Source organism: Salmo salar, chromosome 15 (genome assembly GCF_965601325.2).
Source record: "Salmo salar chromosome 15, fSalSal1, whole genome shotgun sequence".
NCBI classification, from domain to species: domain Eukaryota; kingdom Metazoa; phylum Chordata; class Actinopteri; order Salmoniformes; family Salmonidae; genus Salmo; species Salmo salar.
Window position 1 is genome coordinate 102198313 of NC_138305.1, and position 25935 is coordinate 102224247.

The following is a 25935-nucleotide window of genomic DNA, read 5'->3' on the forward strand; positions in this document are numbered from 1 at the left end:
CGACTCTAAGCACACAGTCAAGACAATGCAGGAGTGGCTTCGGGACAAGTCTCTGAATGTCCTTGAGTGGCCCAGCCAGAGCCCGGACTTGAAACCGATTGAACATCTCTGGAGAGACCTGAAAATAGCTGTGCAGCGACGCTCCCCATCCAACCTGACAGAGCTTGAGAGAATCTGCAGAGAAGAATGGGAGAAATTCCCCAAATACAGGTGTGCCAAGCTTGTAGCGTCACACCCCAAAATAATCAAGGCTGTAATCACTGCCAAAGGTGCTTCAACAAAATACTGAGTAAAGTGTCTGAAAACTTGTGTAAATGTGATATTTAAGTTTTTATTTTAAATAAATTAGCAACATTTTCTAAAAACCTGTTTTTGCTTTGTTATGGGGTACTCTGTGTAGATTGATGAGGGGAAAAAACGATTCAATCCATTTTAGAATAAGGCTGTAACGTAACAATATGTGGAAAAAGTCAAAGGGTCTGAATAATTTCAGAAGGCACTGTACATATAGACATATATTTCTGTAGATGTATATATCTTTGTGTATTATATAATATCTATATTTCATTCAATTTCCGTCAACAAAGTGAAAAGTGTCAACAACAAAAAATCCCAAAAGGAACAAATGTAGCAAAGGGCATATCTGGAAGCCATTCTATACTGTTATTGTTTCATTTTAGATTATTAGTGGTAGCTCTTTAAAATTCAGTATTTACAAAAAAACACAACAAAGTATGCCGATAAAATAAAATAATATAGTACATTATTTCTAGTTTCTTTTAAAAAGTTCATTCTTTTCCAGTGATTGTGCCATCATAGCCCGCACTGCACATACAAGTATATTTCTTATTTCTGTTCATTTTATTTCTCCAAGTAAGTTCACTGATCAATACATCATTCATCTAAAACATGACATCCAAAATGAGCACGGGCTGAAACTGGATGGCATTGTTTACTCTTATGGTTGTAACGTCATTGATCGATCAAATCAGGAATGTATTTGGTTTAAAGTGTGCAGCAGTCAAACAGACGGACGTTATCTGTAGACATGTCTTTATATTGTAAACAGACCTCGAGATAGTAATAATAGACAAACATGGGGATATCAGGTACGGGTACAGGCAGTGTTCAACACACCCTAATGGCTGGTATGGTGCGTCCCTGGATACTAGGTTGTTGTCTGACCAGGCATCCGTTTGTTTGTTTGTTTGTATAGATGAACAACCATTACATCACTCCTGTGTAGAAAAAAAACTGCAAATACCTTTACGAGGAACTGTTATTGTTATGTCTCGACTTGTCTCACCTGCCTGTCACTCACAGGGATCTAAATCATCTCTTTGGGCCGGCCTAGACTAGCGCTCGCTCTCGTTTCATTTGAGTAGCTTCAAAGCTGCCTCACGTTTTCTTAAAGGCACGATTCTACTGTGAATCATGAATCATGACTTGATACGAGTTGATCATACGAGGCCTATCTGATAAAAGTCTAATTGAATTTTATTCTGCAGAGACAGAGAAGATCTGTGAGAAACGACGGTTGGACGGGTCACGTCACTTTGACCTTCTTACATCCCCAGGCAGATTCTTCATTTATCAAACAGACAGCTAGGTGACCAATCAAATAATAGCCTGCTAGCACATGACATGATGATGCAAGCCTGGGTCCAACATCCACACACTATACACAGTGTTGAAGAGGTCCCACAAAGCGCAATGACATACTGACAAAAATGGGACTTTCAAGCACTCACTCCTGCTGAAGACATAAGCACTATTTTCCCTGCTGCTCCGGCTTGCCATCTTGACTTTCTATGATCATTTTCATTCATGGCAGTCAGGCTAGAAACTGTGGAGGGTCCAGGAGAGGTTCTGTTAAGTCTCTCCTTTGGTCCTTTGTTATACCATCCCCCACCTCCCTGAATAAGTCTATCCAATCAGATATATTTTTATTCTCCACAGTACAACCCTTAAGCCTTCTATGGCCGACCGTCTTTCAGTCCTTTAGTACATCATGCCAGGAGTGGCTGAGCATGTCCTGCTGCTCTATGTACCCTCCACGGTCCCCTCTATGTACCCTCCATGGTCCCCTCTATGTACCCTCCACGGTCCCCTCTATGTACCCTCCATGGTCCCCTCTATGTACCCTCCACGGTCCCCTCTATGTACCCTCCATGGTCCCCTCTATGTACCCTCCATGGTCCCCTCTATGTACCCTCCATGGTCCCCTCTATGTACCCTCCACAGTCCCCTCTATGTACCCTCCATGGTCCCCTCTATGTAGCCTCCATGGTCCCCTCTATGTACCCTCCACAGTCCCCTCTATGTACCCTCCATGGTCCCCTCTATGTACCCTCCACAGTCCCCTCTATGTACCCTCCACAGTCCCCTCTATGTACCCTCCATGGTCCCCTCTATGTACCCTCCACAGTCCCCTCTATGTACCCTCCATGGTCCCCTCTATGTACACTCATACTTTTATGTCACTTTTATGTCTCTATGCTGTTTTATAGATTAACTACATTTTACATTTACATTTTAGTCATTTAGCAGACGGTTTTATCCAGAGCGACTTACAGGAGCAAAATCGGCAGATTTTTCTCTGGGATACGAACTACTATGCCACATACATTCTCACTGCTTGAAATTCAAACTTTCTTCTGAGAAGCATTGCATTGCATCAGAGGACATCTACATACTTCAGAGCTGGAAACTCAAAGTGTCTAGAAAAGGCTATCGATGTGCCACTGGGTCACAGTGAACGATAGTCTAACAGGGAACTGACTGAGTGACAGAGGACAGAAGTGAACCAAATAAAAACCAGAAAAGATCTATGGAAGCATCAGTATATCAGCTGTTTCAACATCTCCCATCATCCTCCCCCTACAGTATTACTGATACATGTCTCGCTCTTCCCTGTCCGCAGACAGACAAAGCATTGGAGGAGAATTTTAGAATTTTAACTGACATTGATCTGTGAAGGATATGGATATACAGGATATGGATATACAAGATATGGATATACAGGATATGGATATACAGGATATGGATATAGAGGATATAAATATACAGGATATGGCATCAAACATTGCCTGTTCGTACTGCCACAACAACAAGAGGGAGTTGGTTGGAGACCACAGGTAAGGGTGGTAACTGTAGCAACAAAGGTAAGGGTAGTAAACATTTTATGTAAAAACTAGGGTCTCTTAATAAGCCCCAGATTAGGTTTCTTTAGAATGTTCTGAAGTGTCTTCTAAATCTGTGCACCCTCATTCTTATTCTGAAGATATATTCCTGATAGAACTCAGCAGCAACTATGCTTGTCCCTCTCAGAAAATTAAAAAAACATTCTAGTTTGTGTTTTTCTTAAATGTTCCAGAATATCGGTTTGCCTCTGAGGGTGTAACTACATCCTCAATTAAAATCCCAATGGGTGTCATAAAAAGTTCGGTCTGGCAGTTGAAAAGCAACATTATAGTGAACGGTGGGTCACACCACTTTATTCCGTCAATATCGTATATATAGACATATATCTGTCATATATGTCAATCATTTTCCAGTTATATTTCTCCTAAACATTTTTCCAGTGGACTGCCTCCAACGTATGGTCAAGCCATTAGAGTAGTATGATTATTAGTGTCTTGTGGACTATGATTACATCATGCATGATTCCTGATCAAAACATGCCTTCATGCAAGTCATATCTATGCATTGAACGAGCACAATAATTTATCTGAGACTCAGTCGGTCAGAGCGAGTCCCCGCCCTTCTTCAGCCCAAGTCTAAACACTGACTTGTGCCCCCTACCCAGTGTGACAGTATGAAAGCCCATGTAGAAAATGTATTTTTCATAATGTTAGTATAACAAAGCGAGAGAAGATGAAAAGAGACTAGTGTGACATGGGCTAAATGTTATTTTTTCTCCTTTTTTTTGCTGCTCAAATAATGTAAAGATATAAGTATTTTCAGCACAAACTGACAAAGTAAAAACTTTGTCTGCTGTTCTGTTTTCTTTCTTTCTCTAAACGTTCATTCTTCATATTTAAAACTTGATAAGAACGGCAGTGCAGGAAGTGGATGTTACAGAGACCATGTCAGACTGCGTAGTAGAACAGTTCTAGAAGGTTCTGTAACATAGGTTCCGTCCCGTTCCTCTCCTGAGGTGCTCCCATAGTGGTGGACATTTCGCTGCAGGGGCTCGTCCACACAGGGTGCTGGCAGTCAGAGACTCTTTGTTCCAATAAATCTCCCTCCATCTTGTTTGCAGAGGTTTCTCCCTTCTTTTCGATGATCCTGAACATATATATTAATATATAGAATGCCAATGGCGGGCACACTATTATTGAGTTATTATGGATAATTATTTATATTATCGTGGTTCTTCCTTACATTATTTCCAAGAAATAAAGAAGAAATGTATCATCAGGCAGTAAAATCCTTTAGTGATAATGATGGTGTCCTAACTAAATTCTTATCGTGGGCAACATGTACACCGCCATCTGTGTTTTGCTTCAACTGACCCTAACTATCCAACGCCGAATCTCGATCCTTCATTTTGTGTTAAATTGAAGTCTGTAAACATTTTTTTTTGTAGTTTTCGTACATTTTTAAAAACTTGCAAATTATATTTTTTATACATTTGTCTGTTTGTTGGGCTCAGAGTCCCTTCTGGCTCTGTGTAGTATTGGAAAAATGACAGTCACAGAACCCTGACTAAAATTTTGATTCCCGCTCTTCTTTTTGATTTCTCTCCTTCTCTTTCTTCTCTCCCTCGTTCTCCTCCTGTTTCTCCTTGTCAGGTTTGGTCACGCTGTCGTAGGAGGGGAGAGATGCGGTGGAGGCTGTGCTCTCTTTCTTCTCCTGGTTGTTGGTCCCTCCATTCTCCAGCTTGGTCTTGGGCCTGCACTTGCAGATAAAGCCCCGTTTGAGGAGGTGAGCGCGGTAGGCTTTTTGGATGCAGCGTGCGGATACGTCCTCCTGGCGCCGGCGCAGTGTCGTGGTGATGGGCTCGTACGACACCTTGGAGGGGTTGGCCTGCACAAAGCGCTCCTCCATCTGCGTGCGTAGCATGTCCAGCTCGCCGCTGTCGCCCAGCACGCGTTTGGTGAAGGCAAACAGGATGTCCAGGCAGTGGATGCGGTCGCCGCTGACCATGGGCATGTCCATGGCGATCAGCTCGATGGTGTTGGGTTTGGGAACGCGGAGAGGGTGCTCCAGGGTGTCTGCGAAGTCACCCAGTTTTGCGAAGGTGATGAACTGGGAAGCGGCGGGGTCAAATTTCTCCCAGATTTCATAGAAGGTCTCAAAGTCGTCTTCACTGAGCGGGTCGGCGCTCTCTTCTGTCGCTACACTGAAATTCTCTAAGATGATGGCGATGTACATATTGACTACGACAAGGAAGGAAATAATGATATACATCACAAAGAAAAATATGCCAACTGAGGGGTTGCCGCAGTTGCCTGGCGCTGGTGCACCTGGGTTCTCCAGAGTTGGGTCGCAGTCAGGAGGGTAGTTGAGGATGGGGAGCAAGAGACCATCCCAGCCTGCAGACGTGGTGATCATGAATAAGCAGATCATGCTGTTCCCGAAGGTCTCAAAGTTATACATGTCGTCTATCCCGGCCCCGTGTTTGACGTAGCCGAAGTTGGACATTCCGAAGATGCTGAAGATGAACATCACCAGGAAGAGCAAGAGGCCGATGTTGAACAGGGCAGGAAGTGACATCATCAAGGCGAAGAGTAAAGTCCGTATGCCCTTGGCCCCTTTGATCAGACGCAGGATGCGGCCAATTCGAGCCAATCGGATGACCCTGAAGAGGGTCGGCGATACGAAGTACTTCTCAATGATGTCAGCCAGGAACATGCCTGTGGAGGAAGAGGGTGGAGGAGACAAGACACCCAGAAACAACAAAGTTAGCAGACATGACTCAACCAGGGCTGTGGCAGTCATGACATTTTGTCAGCCGGTTATCGTCATGCAAAAGACTGCCGGTCTCACTGTAATTGATTGTTAATTAACAACATGAAACATGTTTAGCAACTGTAGACCTCCACGCATACAAGCCGCTGATGGGCACCTTTGTAACATCTACATTTTAAAAAGTATAATAAATAAATGTAATATACACCATCACAATACATCCATTATATATTTTAGTCAGGTCTAAAGAAACATTATGATATGAATATTTTTTTTCAGAAGAACAGAATATGAATTGGCCTACTGTAGTGCTTTGTTATCTATGCTCCATGCGAGTGTGAATATTAAGTAGCTATGTTGAGCATAAAAGTGATCATTTGAAACAGGTCCTATATGTATGCTAGATTTTGAGTTATTTGGCAACTTTAGTTGTGAATGATACAAACCTTAGAATCAAAACATATATGGGCTGCATAATGTGACTATAGACTATCGATGATTTGAGAAAGTAGCAAAAAAGTGGTGCTCTGTTCCTTGCCTCAGGCTGCACAGCCGTTCTCTCATCAAGTGATCATATTTTCACCCATCAGACTATTCTCAATTTAATCTAGTCTTTATTTATATGCAACATTAGTTTAGATTTAGAATGGCCCAAATGGGAAGGAACAGAGCAGGGGGGGAAATAAATGTCCTTTGTACACAGTCAAATAGCAAATGGAGGCCGCCCGCTTTCCTACTGGCCCGTTTTGTAGGCTACTTCAGTTATATAGTGGGTCATGTGCTTTGAGAAATAAATATAAAGAACACTTATTTCACTCCAAGCAACAACTGCTTGAGGAGCATGCTCTCGCTGCCCGACAGGTGATATTCCTGTTTGAGGAGCATGCTCTCGCTGCCTGAGAGGTGATATTCCTGTTTGAGGAGCATGCTCTCACTGACCGACAGGTGATATTCCTGTTTGAGGAGCATGCTCTCACTGCCTGAGAGGTGATATTCCTGTTTGAGGAGCATGCTCTCGCTGCCTGAGAGGTGATATTCCTGTTTGAGGAGCATGCTCTCGCTGCGTGACAGGTGATATTCCTGTTTGAGGAGCATGCTCTCGCTGCCCGACAGGTGATATTCCTGTTTGAGGAGCATGCTCTCGTTGCGTGACAGGTGATATTCCTGTTTGAGGAGCATGCTCTCGCTGCCCGACAGGTGATATTCCTGTTTGAGGAGCATGCTCTCACTGTCCAACAGGTGATATTCCGCCAAAACTCTGTATGCCATGGGCTCTACAACATTGTTCCTGCAGCTGCCCAGTGCTTCATTTGGGAAACCAAGTGAAACCTGTTCGGGAACATCGATAGTAATATGTTTTTGCAACTAAACATATTTCACAAAATTGTTGACAGGCCGTCTGCGCGCTGGAGAAAGGAATAAAGGACCGAGAGTGCTGAGATATTCTGTATAGCTAAAGGTAATGTGTCACCCAATTAATTACTAGACTATTCAAAATAAAATACAAATGTACTAATTGTAGGCTAACTGTGCTGCCCTGCACAATCAATAGGGCTATACGTCCTCTCCCTGACTCATTTTGGAGCATAGCATAAGGTAACCAGTCCATCCAGTATGCATAATAATACAGTCCACACTCAAAGGCCATTACTCAAATGAGTTACATTTTGCAGTATAGGCTAGACCAATTATGTACCAAAGACATCTTAAATCAGTTTTGTTGTATGTGTTTCTGCCATTTGTATGCGGTAGGCTGTGTATTGTATAATGGCACAATCATAATTTTAATTCAGGTTTTTCTTTCAGGCTTGGGCTCATAAGCCTATGCATATGCATCAGCTCTAATATGGTTGTGGGTGTTTTGAATGAATCATCACCTTAGAAAGCGTTGTCCATTTCGTTGTGTTAGGCTTTGAAACAACATCCACAACAACCATGTTTTCCACGGTTTCAACCTGCTGTTGAACTTCCTGCTTCAAATTGATCATCACAGTGAGGTGAGTTTTAAAAGTACTATAGGTCTACTGTTTTGATGATAAGTGTTTGATGTGATTTTCTCTCTGCATTTGCATTGATGCCAGAGTGGTTAGAGCGACAATAGAGCCATGAGTACCTGGCCTTTAGGACCTGATGGTAGGTAGGAAGTTGGGTACTACCAAAGCATGTCCAGAGTGCATAAAAGGAGATTACTGTGTCTCAAAGGTCACATGGAATTTTACTGCAGTCATGACTGCTGGTGTGGTGTTAATATGGTCCCCGCAACAGCCTAGACTCAAACCAATGTCTATCTTAAAGATGTCTCTCCCCTTCTACAATTTTTGGAATAGTGATAGTACAGATGTAGGATCTTAATTTGACCAATATTGTCACAGCAAAATATCCCTGAGACAAAAGGATTTGAACGTTTAGTCCATAATGTTGCTTAATGTAAACTTTCGGTGCCGACAGAGATGGCCGCCTCGCTTCGCGTTCTTAGGAAACTGCAGTATTTTGTTTTTTATGTATTATTTCTTAGACTGTTACCCCAGGAAATCTTAAGTCTCATTACATACAGCCGGGAGGATCTATTGGATATAAGAGCAACGTCAACTTACCAACATTACGACCAGGAATACGACTTTCCCGAAGCGGATCCTCTGTTTGGTCCACCACCCAGGACAATGGATCGGATCTCAGCAGGCGACCCAAAACAACGGCGCCGCAGAAGGGGCAGACGGGGCGGTCTCCTGGTCAGGCTCTGTAGACGGGCACATCGCTCACCGCTCCTGAGTATACTACTAGGCAATGTCCAGTCTCTTGACAACAAGGTAAACGAAATCTGGGCAAGGGTTGCCTTCCAGAGAGACATCAGCGATTGTAACATTCTCTGTTTCACGGAAACATGGCTCACTCGGGATATGTTATCAGAGTCGGTACAGCCACCTGGTTTCTTCACGCATCGTGCCAACAGAAACAAACATCTCTCTGGTAAGAAGGGCGGGGGTGTATGCTTTATGATTAACGAGTCGTGGTGTGATCATAACAACATACAGGAACTCAAGTACTTTTGGCCCGGGCTGGGAAAATTCTGGATTATTGTTACTCTAACTTCCGCGTCGCATACAAAGCCATCCCTTGCCCTCCTTTTGGCAAATCTGACCACGACTCCATTTTGTTGCTCCCAGCCTATAGACAGAAACTAAAACAGGAAACGCCTGTGCTCAGGTCTGTTCAACGCTGGTCCGACCAATCTGATTCCACGCTTCAAGATTGCTTCGATCACGTGGACTGGGATATGTTCCGGATAGCGTCGAACAACAACATTGATGTATACGCTGATTCGGTAAGTGAGTTTATTAGCAAGTGCATCGGTGATGTTGTACCAACAGCGACTATTAAAACCATCCCCAACCAGAAACCGTGGATTGATGGCAGCATCCACGCAAAACTGAAAGCGCGAACCACTGCTTTTAATCAGGGCAAGGTGACCGGAAACATGACCAAATACAAACAGTGTAGCTATTCCCTCCGCAAGGCAATCAAACAAGCTATGCGTCAGTATAGAGACAAAGTAGAGTCGCAATTCAACGGCTCAGACACGAGAGGAATGTGGCAGGGTCTACAGTCTATCACGACAAAAAGAAAACAAGCCCCGTCGTGGACACCGATGTCTTGCTCCCAGACAAACTAAACAACTTCTTTGCTCGCGTTGAGTACAATACAGTGCCAGTGACACAGCCTGCTACCAAAACCTGCGGACTCTCCTTCACCGCAGCCAACGTGAGTAAAACATTTAAACACGTTAACCCTCGCAAGGCTGCCGGCACAGACGGCATCCCTAGCCGCGTCCTCAGAGCATGCGCAGACCAGCTGGCTGGTGTGTTTACGGACATATTCAATCAATCCCTATCCCAGTCTGCTGTTCCCACATGCTTCAAGAGGGCCACCATTGTTCCTGTTCCCAAGAAAGCGAAGGTAACTGAGCTAAATGACTATCGCCCCGTAGTACTCACTTCCGTGATCATGAAATGCTTTGAGAGACTAGTCAAGGATCATATCACCTCCACCCTACCTGACACCCTAGACCCACTCCAATTTGCTTACCGCCCCAATAGGTCCACAAACGACACAATCACAATCACACTGCACACTGCCATAACCCATCTGGACAAGAGGAATACCTATGTAAGAATTCTGTTAATCGACTACAGCTCAGCATTTAACACCATAGTACCCTCCAAACTCGCCCCCAGGTGGTGAGGGTAGGAAACAACATCTCCACCCTGCTGATCCTCAACACTGGGGCCCCACATGGGTGCGTTCTCAGCCCTCTCCTGTACTCCCTGTTCACCCATGACTGCGTGGCCATGCACTGCGTGGCCATGCAAGTTTGCATACGACACTACAGTGGCAGGCTTGGTTACCAACAACGACGAGACGGCCTACAGGGAGGAGGTGAGGGCCCTCGGAGTGTGGTGTCAGGAAAACAACCTCACACTCAATGTCAACAAAACAAAGGAGATGATCGTGGACTTCAGGAAACAGCAGAGGGAGCACCCCCCTATCCACATCGACGGGACAGTAGTGGAGGTGGAAAGTTAAGTTCCTTGGCGTACACATCATGGACAAACTGAAATGGTCCACCCACACAGACAGCGTGGTGAAGAAGGCGCAACAGCGCCTCTTCAACCTCAGGAGGCTGAAGAAATTTGGCTTGTCACCAAAAACACTCCCAAACTTTTACAGATGCACAATCGTGAGCATCCTGTCGGGCTGTATCACCGCCTGGTACGGCAACTTCTCCGCCCACAACCGCAAGGCTCTCCAGAGGGTGGTGCGGTCTACACAACACTGGGGGGCAAACTACCTGCCTTCCAGGACACCTACAGCACCCGATGTCACAGGAAGGCCAAAAAGATCATCAAGGACAACAACCACCCGAGCCACTGCCTGTTCACCCCGCTACCATCCAGAAAGCGAGGTCAGTACAGGTGCATCAAAGCTGGGACAGAGACTGAAAAACAGCTTCTATCTCAAGGCCATCAGACTGTTAAACAGCCATCACTAACATTGAGTGGCTGCTGCCAACATACTGACTCAAATCTCTAACCACTTCAATAATTAAAAATTGGATGTAATAAATGTATCACTAGTCACGTTAAACAATGCCACTTTATTTCATGTTTACATACCCTACATTACTCATCTCATATGTATATACTGTACTCTATACCATCTACTGTATCTTGCCTATGCCGTTCGGCCATCGCTCATCCATATATTTATATGTACATATTCTTATTCATTCCTTTACACTTATGTGTATAAGGTAGTTGTTGTGAAATTGTTAGATTACTTGTTAGATATTATTGCATGGTCGGAACTAGAAGCACAAGCATTCCGCCACACTCGCATTAACATCTGCTAACCATGTGACCAATAAAATTTGATTTAATCGGTGGTTAGGCTATTAGCTGGCCAAAAGTATGCTACCTGAAAAGTGCACCACTGTTAATATAACTGTGTGTTAGTGTGGGTTTTCAGTGAATTTATGTTAATCGCAAAACTCATCTGCATTTCCTGTGGTGCAGGAAAATTCTAAGCAACAAAAGAGTGATCGAATTAAGATCCAATACCTGTAATTTATTGATCTGTTTGATAGAAAAGCTGCTTTCTGAAATCCCAAATATATTGTGTATGAAAGATACAGTGGGGCAAAAAAGTATTTAGTCAGCCACCAATTGTGCAAGTTCTCCCACTTAAAAAGATGAGAGGCCTGTAATTTTCATCATAGGTACACTTCAACTATGACAGATAAAATGAGAAAAAAATTCCAGAAAATCACATTGTAGGATTTTTAATGAATTGATTTGCAAATTATGGTGGAAAATAAGTATTTGGTCAATAACAAAAGTTTCTCAATACTTTGTTATATACCCTTTGTTGGCAATGACACAGGTCAAACGTTTTCTGTAAGTCTTCACAAGGTTTTCACAGACTGTTGCTGGTATTTTGGCCCATTCCTCCATGCAGATCTCCTCTAGAGCAGTGATGTTTTGGGGCTGTCGCTGGGCAACACGGACTTTCAACTCCCTCCAAAGATTTTCTATGGGGTTGAGATCTGGAGACTGGCTAGGCCACTCCAGGACCTTGAAATGCTTCTTACGAAACCACTCCTTCGTTGCCCGGGCAGTGTGTTTGGGATCATTGTCATGCTGAAAGACCCAGCCACGTTTCATCTTCAATGCCCTTGCTGATGGAAGGAGGTTTTCACTCAAAATCTCACGATACATGGCCCCATTCATTCTTTCCTTTACACGGATCAGTCGTCCTGGTCCCTTTGCAGAAAAACAGCCCCAAAGCATGATGTTTCCACCCCCATGCTTCACAGTAGGTATGGTGTTCTTTGGATACAACTCAGCATTCTTTGTCCTCCAAACACGACAAGTTGAGTTTTTATCAAAAAGTTATATTTTGGTTTCATCTGACCATATGACATTCTCCCAATCCTCTTCTGGATCATCCAAATGCTTTCTAGCAAACTTCAGACGGGCCTGGACATGTACTGGCTTAAGCAGGGGGACACGTCTGGCACTGCAGGATTTGAGTCCCTGGCGGCGTAGTGTGTTACTGATGGTAGGCTTTGTTACTTTGGTCCCAGCTCTCTGCAGGTCATTCACTAGGTCCCCCCGTGTGGTTCTGGGATTTTTGCTCACCGTTCTTGTTATCATTTTGACCCCACGGGGTGAGATCTTGCGTGGAGCCCCAGATCGAGGGAGATTATCAGTGGTCTTGTATGTCTTCCATTTCCCAATAATTGCTCCCACAGTTGATTTCTTCAAACCAAGCTGCTTACCTATTGCAGATTCAGTCTTCCCAGCCTGGTGCAGGTCTACAATTTTGTTTCTGGTGTCCTTTGACAGCTCTTTGGTCTTGGCCATAGTGGAGTTTGGAGTGTGACTGTTTGAGGTTGTGGACAGGTGTCTTTTATACTGATAACAAGTTCAAACAGGTGCCATTAATACAGGTAACGAGTGGAGGACAGAGGAGCCTCTTAAAGAAGATACAGGTCTGTGAGAGCCAGAAATCTTGCTTGTTTGTAGGTGACCAAATACTTGTTTTCCACCATAATATGCAAATAAATCCATAAAAAATCCTACAATGTGATTTTCTGGAATTTATTTTCTCAGTTTGTCTGTCATAGTTGACGTGTACCTATGATGAAAATTACAGGCCTCTCTCATCTTTTTAAGTGGGAGAACTTGCACAATTGGTGGCTGACTAAATACTTTTTTGCCCCACTGTATACTGTCTATGCTCCCGAGTGACATAGCAGTCTAAGGCACAGCATCTTAGTGCTAGAGGCATCACTACAGACACCCTGGTTCGAATCCAGACTGTATCACAACCGGCCGTGATTGGGAGTCCCATAAGGCGGCGCACAATTGGCCCAGCGTCATCCGGGTTTGGCTGGTGTAGACCATTATTGTAAATGAGAATCTGTTCTTAATTGACTTGGCCAAACCAAAGTCTGGCTGAGTCTACAGTATGCGCCCAAAATGGCACCCTATTCCCAATACAGTGACCTACTTTTGACCAGAGTCCTATGAGTCCTGGTAAAAATGTAGTGCACTAAATAAGGAAGAGGGTGCCATTTTAGACACAGCCCCACTCCACTCACCCGCGATGGACAGGACGACTACGACCGTGTCGAACACGTTCCAGCCATTGGTGAAGTAGTAGTGGCGCAGGGCGAAGAGTTTCAGGACGAACTCGGTGGTGAAAGCCACGATGAAGATGAAGTTGACCCAATAGAGGATGTTCTCCGTCTCGTCCGACTGGTCGTCTGTCTCCACCATCATGGTGACCATGTTTAGGCAGATCAACATCATAATGGAGATGTCGAACACTTGCTGGGTCACAAAGTCAAACACCAAACCTTGGATCTTGTTCTGTGGAGACAAGGAGACAACAACAAGGCACCATGCACACACGTACCCATACAGACACACACACACACGTACGCATGCAGACACACACACGTACGCATGCAGACACACACACGTACCCATACAGACACACACACACACGTACCCATACAGACACACACACACGTACCCATACAGACACACACACACACGTACGCATGCAGACACACACACGTACGCATGCAGACACACACGTACCCATACAGACACACACACACACGTACCCATACAGACACACACACACGTACCCATACAGACACACACACGTACCCATACAGACACACACACGTACCCATACAGACACACACACACACACGCATGCAGACACACACACGTACCCATACAGACACACACACACGTACGCATGCAGACACACACACGTACCCATACAGACACACACACGTACCCATACAGACACACACACACGTACGCATGCAGACACACACACACACACGTACGCATGCAGACACACACACGTACCCATACAGACACACACACACACACGTACGCATGCAGACACACACACGTACCCATACAGACACACACACACGTACGCATGCAGACACACACACACGTACGCATGCAGACACACACACACACGTACGCATGCAGACACACACACACGTACGCATGCAGACACACACACGTACCCATACAGACACACACACACGTACGCATGCAGACACACACACACACACACACACGTACGCATGCAGACACACACACGTACCCATACAGACACACACACACACGTACGCATGCAGACACACACACGTACCCATACAGACACACACACACGTACGCATGCAGACACACACACACACGTACGCATGCAGACACACACACGTACCCATACAGACACACACACACGTACGCATGCAGACACACACACACACACGTACGCATGCAGACACACACACACGTACGCATACAGACACACACACACACGTACGCATGCAGACACACACACGTACGCATGCAGACACACACACACGTACGCATGCAGACACACACACACACGTACGCATGCAGACACACACACGTACGCATGCAGACACACACACACGTACGCATGAAGACACAAACACACGTACGCATGCAGACACACACGTACGCATGCAGACACACACACGTACGCATGCAGACACACACACACGTACGCATGCAGACACACACATACGCATGCAGACACACACACGTACCCATGCAGACACACACACGTACGCATGCAGACACACACACACGTACGCATGCAGACACACACACACGTACGCATGCAGACACACACACACGTACGCATGCAGACACACACGTACACATGCAGACACACACACGTACCCATACAGACACACACACACGTACGCATGCAGACACACACACGTACGCATGCAGACACACACACACAGACACAAGAACAATAGCAACAACACACATTTAATTAATCGAAGGGAAAAACTGCCACAATGGATTGAAATTCATATTTCAGCATTTCAGTGTTAACATAATACACAGTGCTATGTCAACAATGAAATACTGATTTCAATATGATGTGGCAACACAGGAGGTTGGTGGTACCTTAACTGGGGAGGATGGGCTCGTGGAAATAGCTGGAGCGGAGATATGGAATGGTATCAAGTACCTCAAACCCATGGTTTCCTTGGTTTCCATGTTTTTGGTTACATTCCATATACTCCATTTCGGCCATTATGATGAGCCATTCTCCCCTCAGCAGCCTCCTGTGTGTGGCAGTGTTCAACACCATACAGACCTAGCCTGGTCCCACACTCTAAGTGTGGAGCTGGATAAACAAATATGGAGTGATTTTTACTGCCAATGAAGTGCATGAAAAAGCCAGGCTAAAAAATGCCGGGAGCAACAGACCTGTGGTCTGGGAATGGGTTTCTGGGGCTTCTTTGAACCCAGTTTCTTCATGGCGTTGTAGTACTTCTTCTGTTCCTCTGTCATGAAGATGTCCTGACCTCCAAAGTAAAGGGACACACAAACATTTGGTTACAACCAACCCTAACCCTAACTAACCCATGGTTCCCAAGCTCAGTCCTGGGGACCCTAAGTGGTGTACAGTGGGTGGAAAAGTATTTGATCCCCTGCTGATTTTGTACGTTTGCCCACTTACAAAGAAATGATCACTCTTTAATTTTAATGGTAGGTTTATTTGAACAGTGAGAGACAGAATAACAACAAAAAAATCCAGAAAAATGCATGTCAAAAATGTTATAAAATGATTTGCATTTTAATGAGGGAAATAAGTATTTGACCCCTCTGCAAAACATGACTTAGTACTTGGTGGTAAAACCCTTGTTGGCAATCACAGAGGTCAGACGTTTCTTGTAGTTGGCCACCAGGTTTGCACACATCTCAGGAGGGATTTTATCCCCCAAGTCATTAAGGTTTCGAGGCTGACGTTTGGCAACTCGAACCTTCAGCTCCCTCCACAGATTTTCTATGGGATTAAGGTCTAGAGACTGGCTAGGCCACTCCAGGACCTTAATGTGCTTCTTCTTGAGCCACTCCTTTGTTGCCTTGGCCGTGTGTTTTGGGTCATTGTCATGCTGGAATACCCATCCACAACCCATTTTCAATGCCCTGGCTGAGGGAAGGATGTTCTCACCCAAGATTTGACGGTACATGGCCCCGTTCATCGTCCCTTTGATGCGGTGAAGTTGTCCTGTCCCCTTAGCAGAAAAACACCCCCAAAGCATAATGTTTCCACCTCCATGTTTGACGGTGGGGATGGTGTTCTTGGGGTCATAGGCAGCATTCCTCCTCCTCCAAACACGGCGAGTTGAGTTGATGCCAAAGAGCTCCATTTTGGTCTCATCTGACCACAACACTTTCACCCAGTTGTCCTCTGAATCATTCAGATGTTCATTGGCAAACTTCAGACGGGCATGTATATGTATTCTTGAGCAGGGGGACCTTGCGGGCGCTGCAGGATTTCAGTCCTTCACGGCGTAGTGTATTACCAATTTTTTTCTTGGTGACTATGGTCCCAGCTGCCTTGAGATCATTGACAAGATCCTCCCGTGTAGTTCTGGGCAGATTCCTCACCGTTCTCATGATCATTGCAACCCCACGAAGTGAGATCTTGCATGGAGCCCCAGGCCGAGGGATATTGACTGTTCATTTGTGTTTCTTCCATTTGCGAATAATCGCACCAAATGTTGTCACCTTCTCACCAAGCTGCTTGGCGATGGTCTTGTAGCCCATTCCAGCCTTGTGGAGAGCTCTTTGGTCTTGGCCATGGTGGAGAGTTTGGAATCTGATTGATTGATTGCTTCTGTGGACAGGTGTCTTTTTTACAGGTAACAAGCTGAGATCAGGAGCACTCCCTTTAAGAGTGTGCTCCTAATCTCAGCTCGTTACCTGTATAAAAGACACCTGGGAGCCTGAAATCTTTCTGATTGAGAGGGGGTCAAATACTTATTTCCCTCATTAAAATGCAAATCAATTTATAACATTTTTGACATGCGTTTTTCTGGATATTTTTGTTGTTATTCTGTCTCTCACTGTTCAAATAAACCTACCATTAAAATTATAGACTGATCCTTTCTTTATCAGTGGGCAAACGTACAAAATCAGCAGGGGATCAAATACTTTTTCCCCCCACTGTATGTTGAGTGGTTTTTGCCCTAGCACTACACAGCTGATTCAAAAAATCAACTCAATGTCAAGCTTTGATCATTTGAATCAGCTGTGTAGTGCTGGAGCAAAAACCAAAACGTGCACCACTTGGGGTCCTGAGGAACGAGTTTGGGAAACGCTTCCATAACCCTAAAGAATAGGGACACACACACATTTGGTTACAACCAACCCCAACCCCAACCCCATCCCTAACAAATGAGCCCAACCCTAATCCTAACCCCAACCCCAACCCATAATACAATAGACCATTATTGTATGCTGCACTTCTACATGTTCAGAGCAGTATTCAAACAGTGTAAATAACTACATTTAACTGTTTTACTTTCAAACAGGGTTGAGGTCAATTCCATTTCAATTTCAGTCAATAAGAAAGTATTTCCACATAAGAAAAGTCCACATTTTCCTAGTTGACAAGCATTGAAGTGAATTGGAATTTCAGTGTAATTCCTGAACTGACTGGAATTGAAATGGAATAGACCACAGCCTTGCTTTCAAATGTCATTGAGCGTAACACTTTATATACAGGAATAATGCTTTAAAACGTGTTATTGGCCTGTACGAGCCTTGATGTTTTACAACAAGGCGTATAATATGCTATAGGATTTATCAAAAAGAGACAGGGGAGGAGGAGGTAAGAAAATAGGTCTTATCTTTTTCTTCTGTTGGTTGAAGTTGTCGATGATGACACCGATGAAGAGGTTGAGGGTGAAGAAGGATCCGAAGATGATGAAGATGACGAAGTAGATGTACATGTAGAGGTTGTCTTCATAGATGGGCTGGTCCTCCACACTTCTGGAGTCTATGGCTGCGTACATGATGTCCATCCAGCCTTTGAATGTCGCCTTTGGAGACAAAGAGATCCGATTAACTTAGAATATTCAAAATACCAAAAATGCATATTTCAAACCTAAATCTGATGTGTCCTGGAGAAGAGCTTGTTCATGGAAAGAAATGTGCACGTGGAAAAATAGAAATGCGCACATGTGGGAAAACAGAATGTGCACATGTGGAAAAACAGAAATGTGCACAGAGAGGGGGAGAGAGGAAGAGGGGGAGAGAGGAAGCAGCGAGGAAGAGCACTGTGCAAGACGATGGAAAGAAGAGAATAAAACATGCATAGTAGAAGAAGAGACAACATGACAAAATGGGAGGAAACAGTGAACAAACAGGTGTGGGGCGAGAGAGAGAGAGAGTTAGAGAGAGAGAGAGAGTTATAGAGAGAGAGAGAGAGTTAGAGTTATAGAGAGAGAGTTAGAGTTATAGAGAGAGAGAGAGAGAGAGAGTTATAGAGAGAGAGAGAGTTATAGAGAGAGAATTATAGAGAGAGAGGGAGAGAGAGACTTATAGAGAGAGTGGGAGAGAGAGAGAGAGAGAGAGAGAGAGAGAGAGAGAGGCTCACCACTTGAAGCAGAGCCAGGTATCCGGCGCCAACATTGTCAAAATTGATCTTGACATTCTTCCACCTGACCTCAGTGAAGTTCTGTTCAATGAGGGCCAGGCACTGTGTCTTGTTGTTGACCACGCTGGCATCAAAGTACATCTCTGCTGTCTGGTTGAAACAGTAGTAATACTTGCCCGCAAACAAGTTGACTCCCATGATACTGAAAATTAGCCAAAAGATGAGGCAAACCAGCAACACATTCATAATGGAGGGGATGGCTCCCACCAGGGCGTTGACTACCACCTAGACAGGGGAGACAGGAGGACAGGACAGTGTGAGAGATTCAAAACATACTCCATGATGATATCTATCAACCCCCCTCAGAGCAGCTGCATACTGTCATGGCATCATAAAGGAGAAAGTGGCAGCAAAAACTAAGTTGACATGTACTATGTTCCATTATCGAGTCATATTACAAATTGTGTTTTAATGTTATTATGATACATAACATTGTATAAAGTATAGTTTACTGTTTATAATTAGAATAGAATTTTGAGTATGTTCGTGTATATTGTAGTACAGTACAGTATAGTACATCATTATTATTGTTGAAGTATAATATAGTATAGTAACATATAGTATAACAGTGAAAGAGTATTATCAGTTTTGTTATAATTAGAATTAATTGTATTTGATCTGATTGAGAACACGACTAGGACTGCCCAAGGGGTCTGCGCATACAGACAGACAGACAGACAGACAGACAGACAGACAGACAGACAGACAGACAGACATGCATGCACCCCACTTTCCTTTAGAGATCATAGAACTGTCTTAAACTAATTGAACCACAAATGTTTTGCCATGCCAGTATGCAGCCTCATCTTCTCCCAAACATTCACCACCCTCCCTCCCTCCCCCTGTCCCTTTTCCCTCCCTCCCTCCCTCCCCTTGTCCCTCCCTCCCTCCCGTTGTCCCTTTTCCTAAAACACCTCCCACCCAGACGCACCCAGACGTGATGCAATGGAAAGCAGTTTGATCCATTGGAGTCATCCTAAATGGCACCCCATTCTCTATAATGTATAGTGCATTACTTTGACCAGAGCCCTATGGACCCTGGTAGAGCCCTGTGGGCTCTGGTAAAAAGCAGTGCACTTTCAGCTAGAAAGTAGTTAACTATATAGGGAATAGGGTGCCATTTGTTTGAGACGCAACAAATAGACTGCTTCCCACATCCATAACACCCACGGCTAGCCCCCTTTACAGCTTCTATCTCCGGACCGACCGGCCCTTCCATACACTGATGTGCATTAAGCTCAGTGTCGTAGTGCATAGTGGGGTTGAACGCAGGCTCACTGACAGTGTCAGGCAGGCTAACCAGACTAGACCAGCAGCTGTCGTCTGTTTTTAGCTGGCAGACTTGGTTTGTAGAGCCATATTCCCTCCTTGTATACAGACAGGCAGACAGAGAGCAGACCGAGCTTCAGGAGCAGTGTTCTCTCAGCAATGTGCAGGACCCTGCATTGATTACTTAAAGCTACAGTCAGGGGGAACTGTTCAATGGTCATTTTAATTCTTCATATTTACCCATTGGTTCTTGGAAAAATATGACTTGCACAACCTAAAATGTAGGTACACTCTTCTCTTCCAGTTCAACATGTTAGTGATGACATCATCGGTACTCTCCTCTCTACAGTATGTGTATTATTGGAAGCGTTAAGTACAGGCCTTTGACTGTTCCTCTTGAATGATTATGGAATATGGAGTTACTGGCTGCTAACTGGCTGCTATGGCACTGGAGTTGGATAAACACCATACGGCCACAAAGGGAACCTTCAGGTTGTTGGGTGCCAATTTCTTTCTGTGTGAGTAACCCAAAAACAGATTATAAAAAATATCTGACTGAAATGAACTGAATTAGAATACAAATAAAGCACATAGGACCTCTAATAATACATGTAAGAATCTGTCATGAAAAATGCAGAAGCTGTAAAGAGAAAGCTACCGTTTGAGAGGAATGATCACAATGCGTAGAGTTGGCAGTATACCGCATCATGACAGTAATATCACACCTCCCACCTCTCACATACAGATGTAGGATCTTAATTCAAACTATTTTTTGTTGCTGAGAATTGTTCTGCACAGCAGGAAATGCAAACTTGTAGTGAATGTTTTAAAAGGCATCTAAAGTTAGTAATTTCCAAAATAAAATGCCAGACTTGATTTGGCTTAATTAAAAATGTATCAACCCTTACAAAAAAATTATATTAATTATAATCCACATTTCTTGCTACTGCAGGATTATTTTCCTTCTGTAGCAAACGGGCTTGAATTAAGTTCCTACATCTGTTGGAGAACACATCCCTGCACACATGCTGAGAGAATGAACTACTTGCTGAGGCGGTAGAATTTGACTTGTTTCAAAGATTCAAAGTGTTCAAGGTAATATTAGCCATGCATTATATAATAAAATGGTTCATGCCTTATCAAAAATCGAAAACCTTATCAAAACAATGAGGGAAAATGGCTTTCAAAAGTTCATAATGTGCATCGGCAATTTGAGTACATGCATGTTGTTACATGGCATTGTGGTGCAATTTCAAGAACCGTTCAAATCGATAAACAAACAGATAGAGAAATGTTTTGGATAGAGAGATAACCGGCCAAAAGGTTTCTTGTCTATATATTATATATCTATCAGACAAGTGGATTTGACACTTGGGTATCTTCAGACACAACATTTAAGAACAGTCAAGGATGGATTGTGTAGAGTTAGAACTCAGACATCTGTTCTAAGGTTCTAAGAACTCAGACATCTGTTCTAAGAACTCAGACATCTGTTCTTAGAACTCAGACCTCTGTTCTAAGAACTCAGACCTATGTTCTAAGGTTCTAAAATCTCAGACCACTGTTCTAAGAACTCAGACATCTGTTCTAAGGTTCTAAGAACTCAGACATCTGTTCTAAGAACTCAGACCTCTGTTCTAAGGTTCTAAGAACTCAGACCTCTGTTCTAAGAATTCAGACCTATGTTCTAAGGTTCTAAGAACTCAGACCTATGTTCTAAGGTTCTAAGGTCTCAGGCCACTGTTCTAAGAACTCAGACATCTGTTCTAAGGTTCTAAGAACTGACATCTGTTCTAAGAACTCAGACCTCTGTTCTAAGGTTCTAAGAACTCAGATCTCTGTTCTAAGAACTCAGACCTATGTTCTAAGGTTCTAAGAACTCAGACCTATGTTCTAAGATCTCAGACCACTGTTCTAAGAACTCAGACCTCTGTTCTAAGAACTCAGACATCTGTTATATGGTTCTATGGTTCTAAGGTCTCTGTGTGATTGGTCTGTAATTCAGGATCTGTTTCCTGCTAATGTGTCTGCTGCAAGTCTGACATGATGCAGCTAGAAGGTATTTTTTAAATACATTTTAAGTTAATAATACAACAAATATTTTTTGTGACTAAACATTAAAATGCAACCAAAGACTAGAGTGCAAGCTCATTAGAAAATATGTAGTAAGACAAGTGTGAGGATGACTTGGCGACTGTGTCATTCTTGTACATTGCATTGCTCAAAAGTAACAATGAGGCTACAAAGCAGCATAGTAACAGATAAAGCATTTAACAAGTGACTATAGGCACTCAGGTAGGTAGGTACAGCCCATTGCATCATTGCATGTTAAGCATAGCAATATATTCAAATGAAAGCTGTGTTATGCTGCTCGCTCCCAGAGCTGTTGACTTGCATCGGCCTCCTCCACCACACAACCTTCCATGACCACAGCCAGGAAGATCAAGTCAGCAGGAGTTCTCAACATTCTAACTCTCCAGAATCTCTTTCATTAGTATGGTTGTTGGTGTCATCTCTCCATTTTCGTCATTCCCTATCCATTTATTTACCACTTTGATTTGTCAATTTTCCTTTTAGGTAAAGAAAAGAAAATAGGCAAATCAATTGATGAACATACAGTAGACAACACTGTATTGAATTGGTGAGTAAGTACAGACAGGATCTAATTATATTGTGTTTGCTTTTTCACTGCTACAAGTATTAGCCTACTGGGCCACCATCACCTCCACCATCATTGACTGAGATCATTAATAGGGGTAATGCAATGTTTGACTACAACGTTCCTTTAAGAATGTACCATGATTTTTTTCACCAAAATATTATATTGGAATTTTGACCAGTCTAGCCGCCATAGAAACAAAATCCTTCTAATTCTACGCTAGTCTCATCTCTGAGCAAAGTGGACAAACCAGACTGCCATGTAAACGTTTTGTGATGTAGACTCATTCATAAGTATAGTAGTAAACAACCATAAAGCCTATCCAGGGCCTAAAGGTTTTGTGATGTCATCAGCTCGTATTTGCAACGTCACTGTCATATTTTAGCCAGTGGATATTTTGTATGGATGGGCACTTCAGTATGAATGGAAATGTCAGTCAAATTGATGATTAGCTAGCTAACCTCTCCTGTACCGTATTAACAGTGGTGCATGGCACACATCTAGTCTACCACACATGGTCTGTCATTTTTGGGACATTATGAAGAGGAAGAGGGGACATGCTCTGCGACTGTCTAGGGGTTAAGAAAGACTAGTGTTGTCCTAATAAGTTAATATAATATCGGCCCTGCTGCCCACCCAACCCAACTCACTCCTCTATTATAAGAAAATATAAGATTTAAGATACAATATAAGAGAGCGCTCCAGTGTGCTAAACAATGTTGCCTCCCAGATTCACTTCCTGTGGGAATGGAAGGCAACAGGAAGCAGGAAGTAGGAATGAAAAGCTAGATTGAAGATGACAAAGGTTAAGACAACGGGATTCAAATATCACCGTATCCAATAACTCTTTGCAACTATGGTCCCAAATCTGTGATGAAGTTGTCTTAACCTGTATATTTTCAACCTAGCGGGAGTGGAAGGCAATGGGAAGCAGGAAACTCTATAAGACCTGCAGTATGGTTGCTATGCAACGTGTCGTGTTATGACATGGGGACAGTAATGCCTTGTGAGATGGCAGCCTATCAGCATATTTCCTAAGCTTCTGACTTAGGGTTAAGAAGAAGACAAACAAGCTAAGATACTGAATCTGGTCCGCATTTACTTAAGACGTATCTGGCACGTGTGCCGGCAGTTTCAGGTGTCTGGTCTACATTGAACTAACTGACATGACTTAACCCATCTCTGCGATTCAGCCCTTAAAGTGATGATCACAAAGACACAGGCAGAAGCTTAGCAAATATTCCACACCCACAACAATGTGAGTGTGGAGTGTATGTGTGGTTTCTTTCTCAGTCCCAGACAAGCAGGACACAAAGAGGAGCAGACAGACTGAGTCAGGATGGAGTGAGCAGTGGAAGGGTAGGAGGAGAGGCAGGGTGGGGTGGAGGTTGGTGGTGGAGGACTCAACTGAGGTGGAGAGGGTAGTAAGTTCAAACCAGTCTAAGTATAGGGAGATGGAAAAGGACTGAATGTGATAAAGAGATAGAGGAGGATGACAACAACCAGGTGGGGTGCAGGTAGTGGTAGGGGAATTGAGAATCAAAGCAGCAGAGATTGAGAATCAGGCCAAATGAACAGCGAATTGTTGATTCAAATGCTTTATGAAATGGTATGTAGTTTGGCTTTGTTTACATGGAGCTTTAACTAATAATATTTTCACCTTATCTCTCGAGCCAATCATTAAAACCTTTTTTTTTTATTATTATTTTAGTTTTTATGTGATGAGGCAGCTTGGTTTTTATGTGATGAGGCAGCTTTGTTTTTAATGTGATGAGGCAGCTTGGTTTTTAATATGATGAGGCAGCTTTGTTTTTATGTGATGAGGCAGCTTTGTTTTTATGTGATGAGGCAGCTTTGTTTTTATGTGATGAGGCAGCTTGGTTTTTAATGTGATGAGGCAGCTTTGTTTTTATGTGATGGGGCAGCTTTGTTTTTAATATGATGAGGCAGCTTTGTTTTTATGTGATGAGGCAGCTTTGTTTTTAATGTGATGAGGCAGCTTGGTTTTTAATGTGATGAGGCAGCTTGGTTTTTAATGTGATGAGGCAGCTTGGTTTTTAATGTGATGAGGCAGCTTGGTTTTTAATGTGATGAGGCAGCTTTGTTTTTAATGTGATGAGGCAGCTTGGTTTTTAATGTGATGAGGCAGCTTTGTTTTTATGTGATGAGGCAGCTTGGTTTTTAATGTGATGAGGCAGCTTTGTTTTTAATGTGATGAGGCAGCTTTGTTTTTATGTGATGAGGCAGCTTTGTTTTTATGTGATGAGGCAGCTTTGTTTTTAATGTGATGAGGCAGCTTGGTTTTTAATGTGATGAGGCAGCTTTGTTTTTAATATGATGAGGCAGCTTGGTTTTTAATGTGATGAGGCAGCTTGGTTTTTAATGTGATGAGGCAGCTTGGTTTTTAATGTGATGTGGCAGCTTTGTTTTTATGTGATGAGGCAGCTTTGTTTTTAATGTGATGAGGCAGCTTTGTTTTTAATGTGACGAGGCAGCTTGGTTTTTAATATGATGAGGCAGCTTTGTTTTTGAATGTGATGAGGCAGCTTGGTTTTTAATGTGATGAGGAAGCTTTGTTTAGAATGTGATGAGGCAGCTTGGTTTTTAATGTGATGAGGCAGCTTTGTTTTTAATGTGATGAGGCAGCTTTGTTTTTATGTGATGAGGCAGCTTGGTTTTTAATGTGATGAGGCAGCTTGGTTTTTAATGTGATGAGGCAGCTTGGTTTTTAATGTGATGAGGCAGCTTTGTTTTTATGTGATGAGGCAGCTTTGTTTTTAATGTGATGAGGCAGCTTTGTTTTTATGTGATGAGGCAGCTTTGTTTTTATGTGATGAGGCAGCTTTGTTTTTAATGTGATGAGGCAGCTTTGTTTTTATGTGATGAGGCAGCTTTGTTTTTATGTGATGAGGCAGCTTTGTTTTTAATGTGATGAGGCAGCTTTGTTTTTATGTGATGAGGCAGCTTTGTTTTTATGTGATGAGGCAGCTTTGTTTTTATGT

At 43.4% G+C, this 25935-nt stretch overlaps 1 protein-coding gene across 3 annotated transcripts in view; it reads right to left on the minus strand.

Moving 5' to 3' along the window:
* Window positions 1-3469: 3469 nt before the first annotated feature.
* Window positions 3470-25935, minus strand: part of LOC106572732 (sodium channel protein type 8 subunit alpha) — a 128429-nt gene continuing 105963 nt past the window's right edge. For all 3 annotated transcript variants that reach the window (XM_045696375.2, XM_045696377.2, XM_082962229.1), the window contains 5 exons: window positions 18946-19230; window positions 18197-18388; window positions 15765-15869; window positions 13577-13847; window positions 3470-5861 (listed from right to left, as the gene is read on the minus strand). In XM_045696375.2, coding sequence (XP_045552331.2) covers window positions 4711-5861; window positions 13577-13847; window positions 15765-15869; window positions 18197-18388; window positions 18946-19230 — 2004 coding nt within the window. In that variant the 3' untranslated portion in view covers window positions 3470-4710. The remainder of the gene's footprint in view (window positions 5862-13576; window positions 13848-15764; window positions 15870-18196; window positions 18389-18945; window positions 19231-25935) is intronic.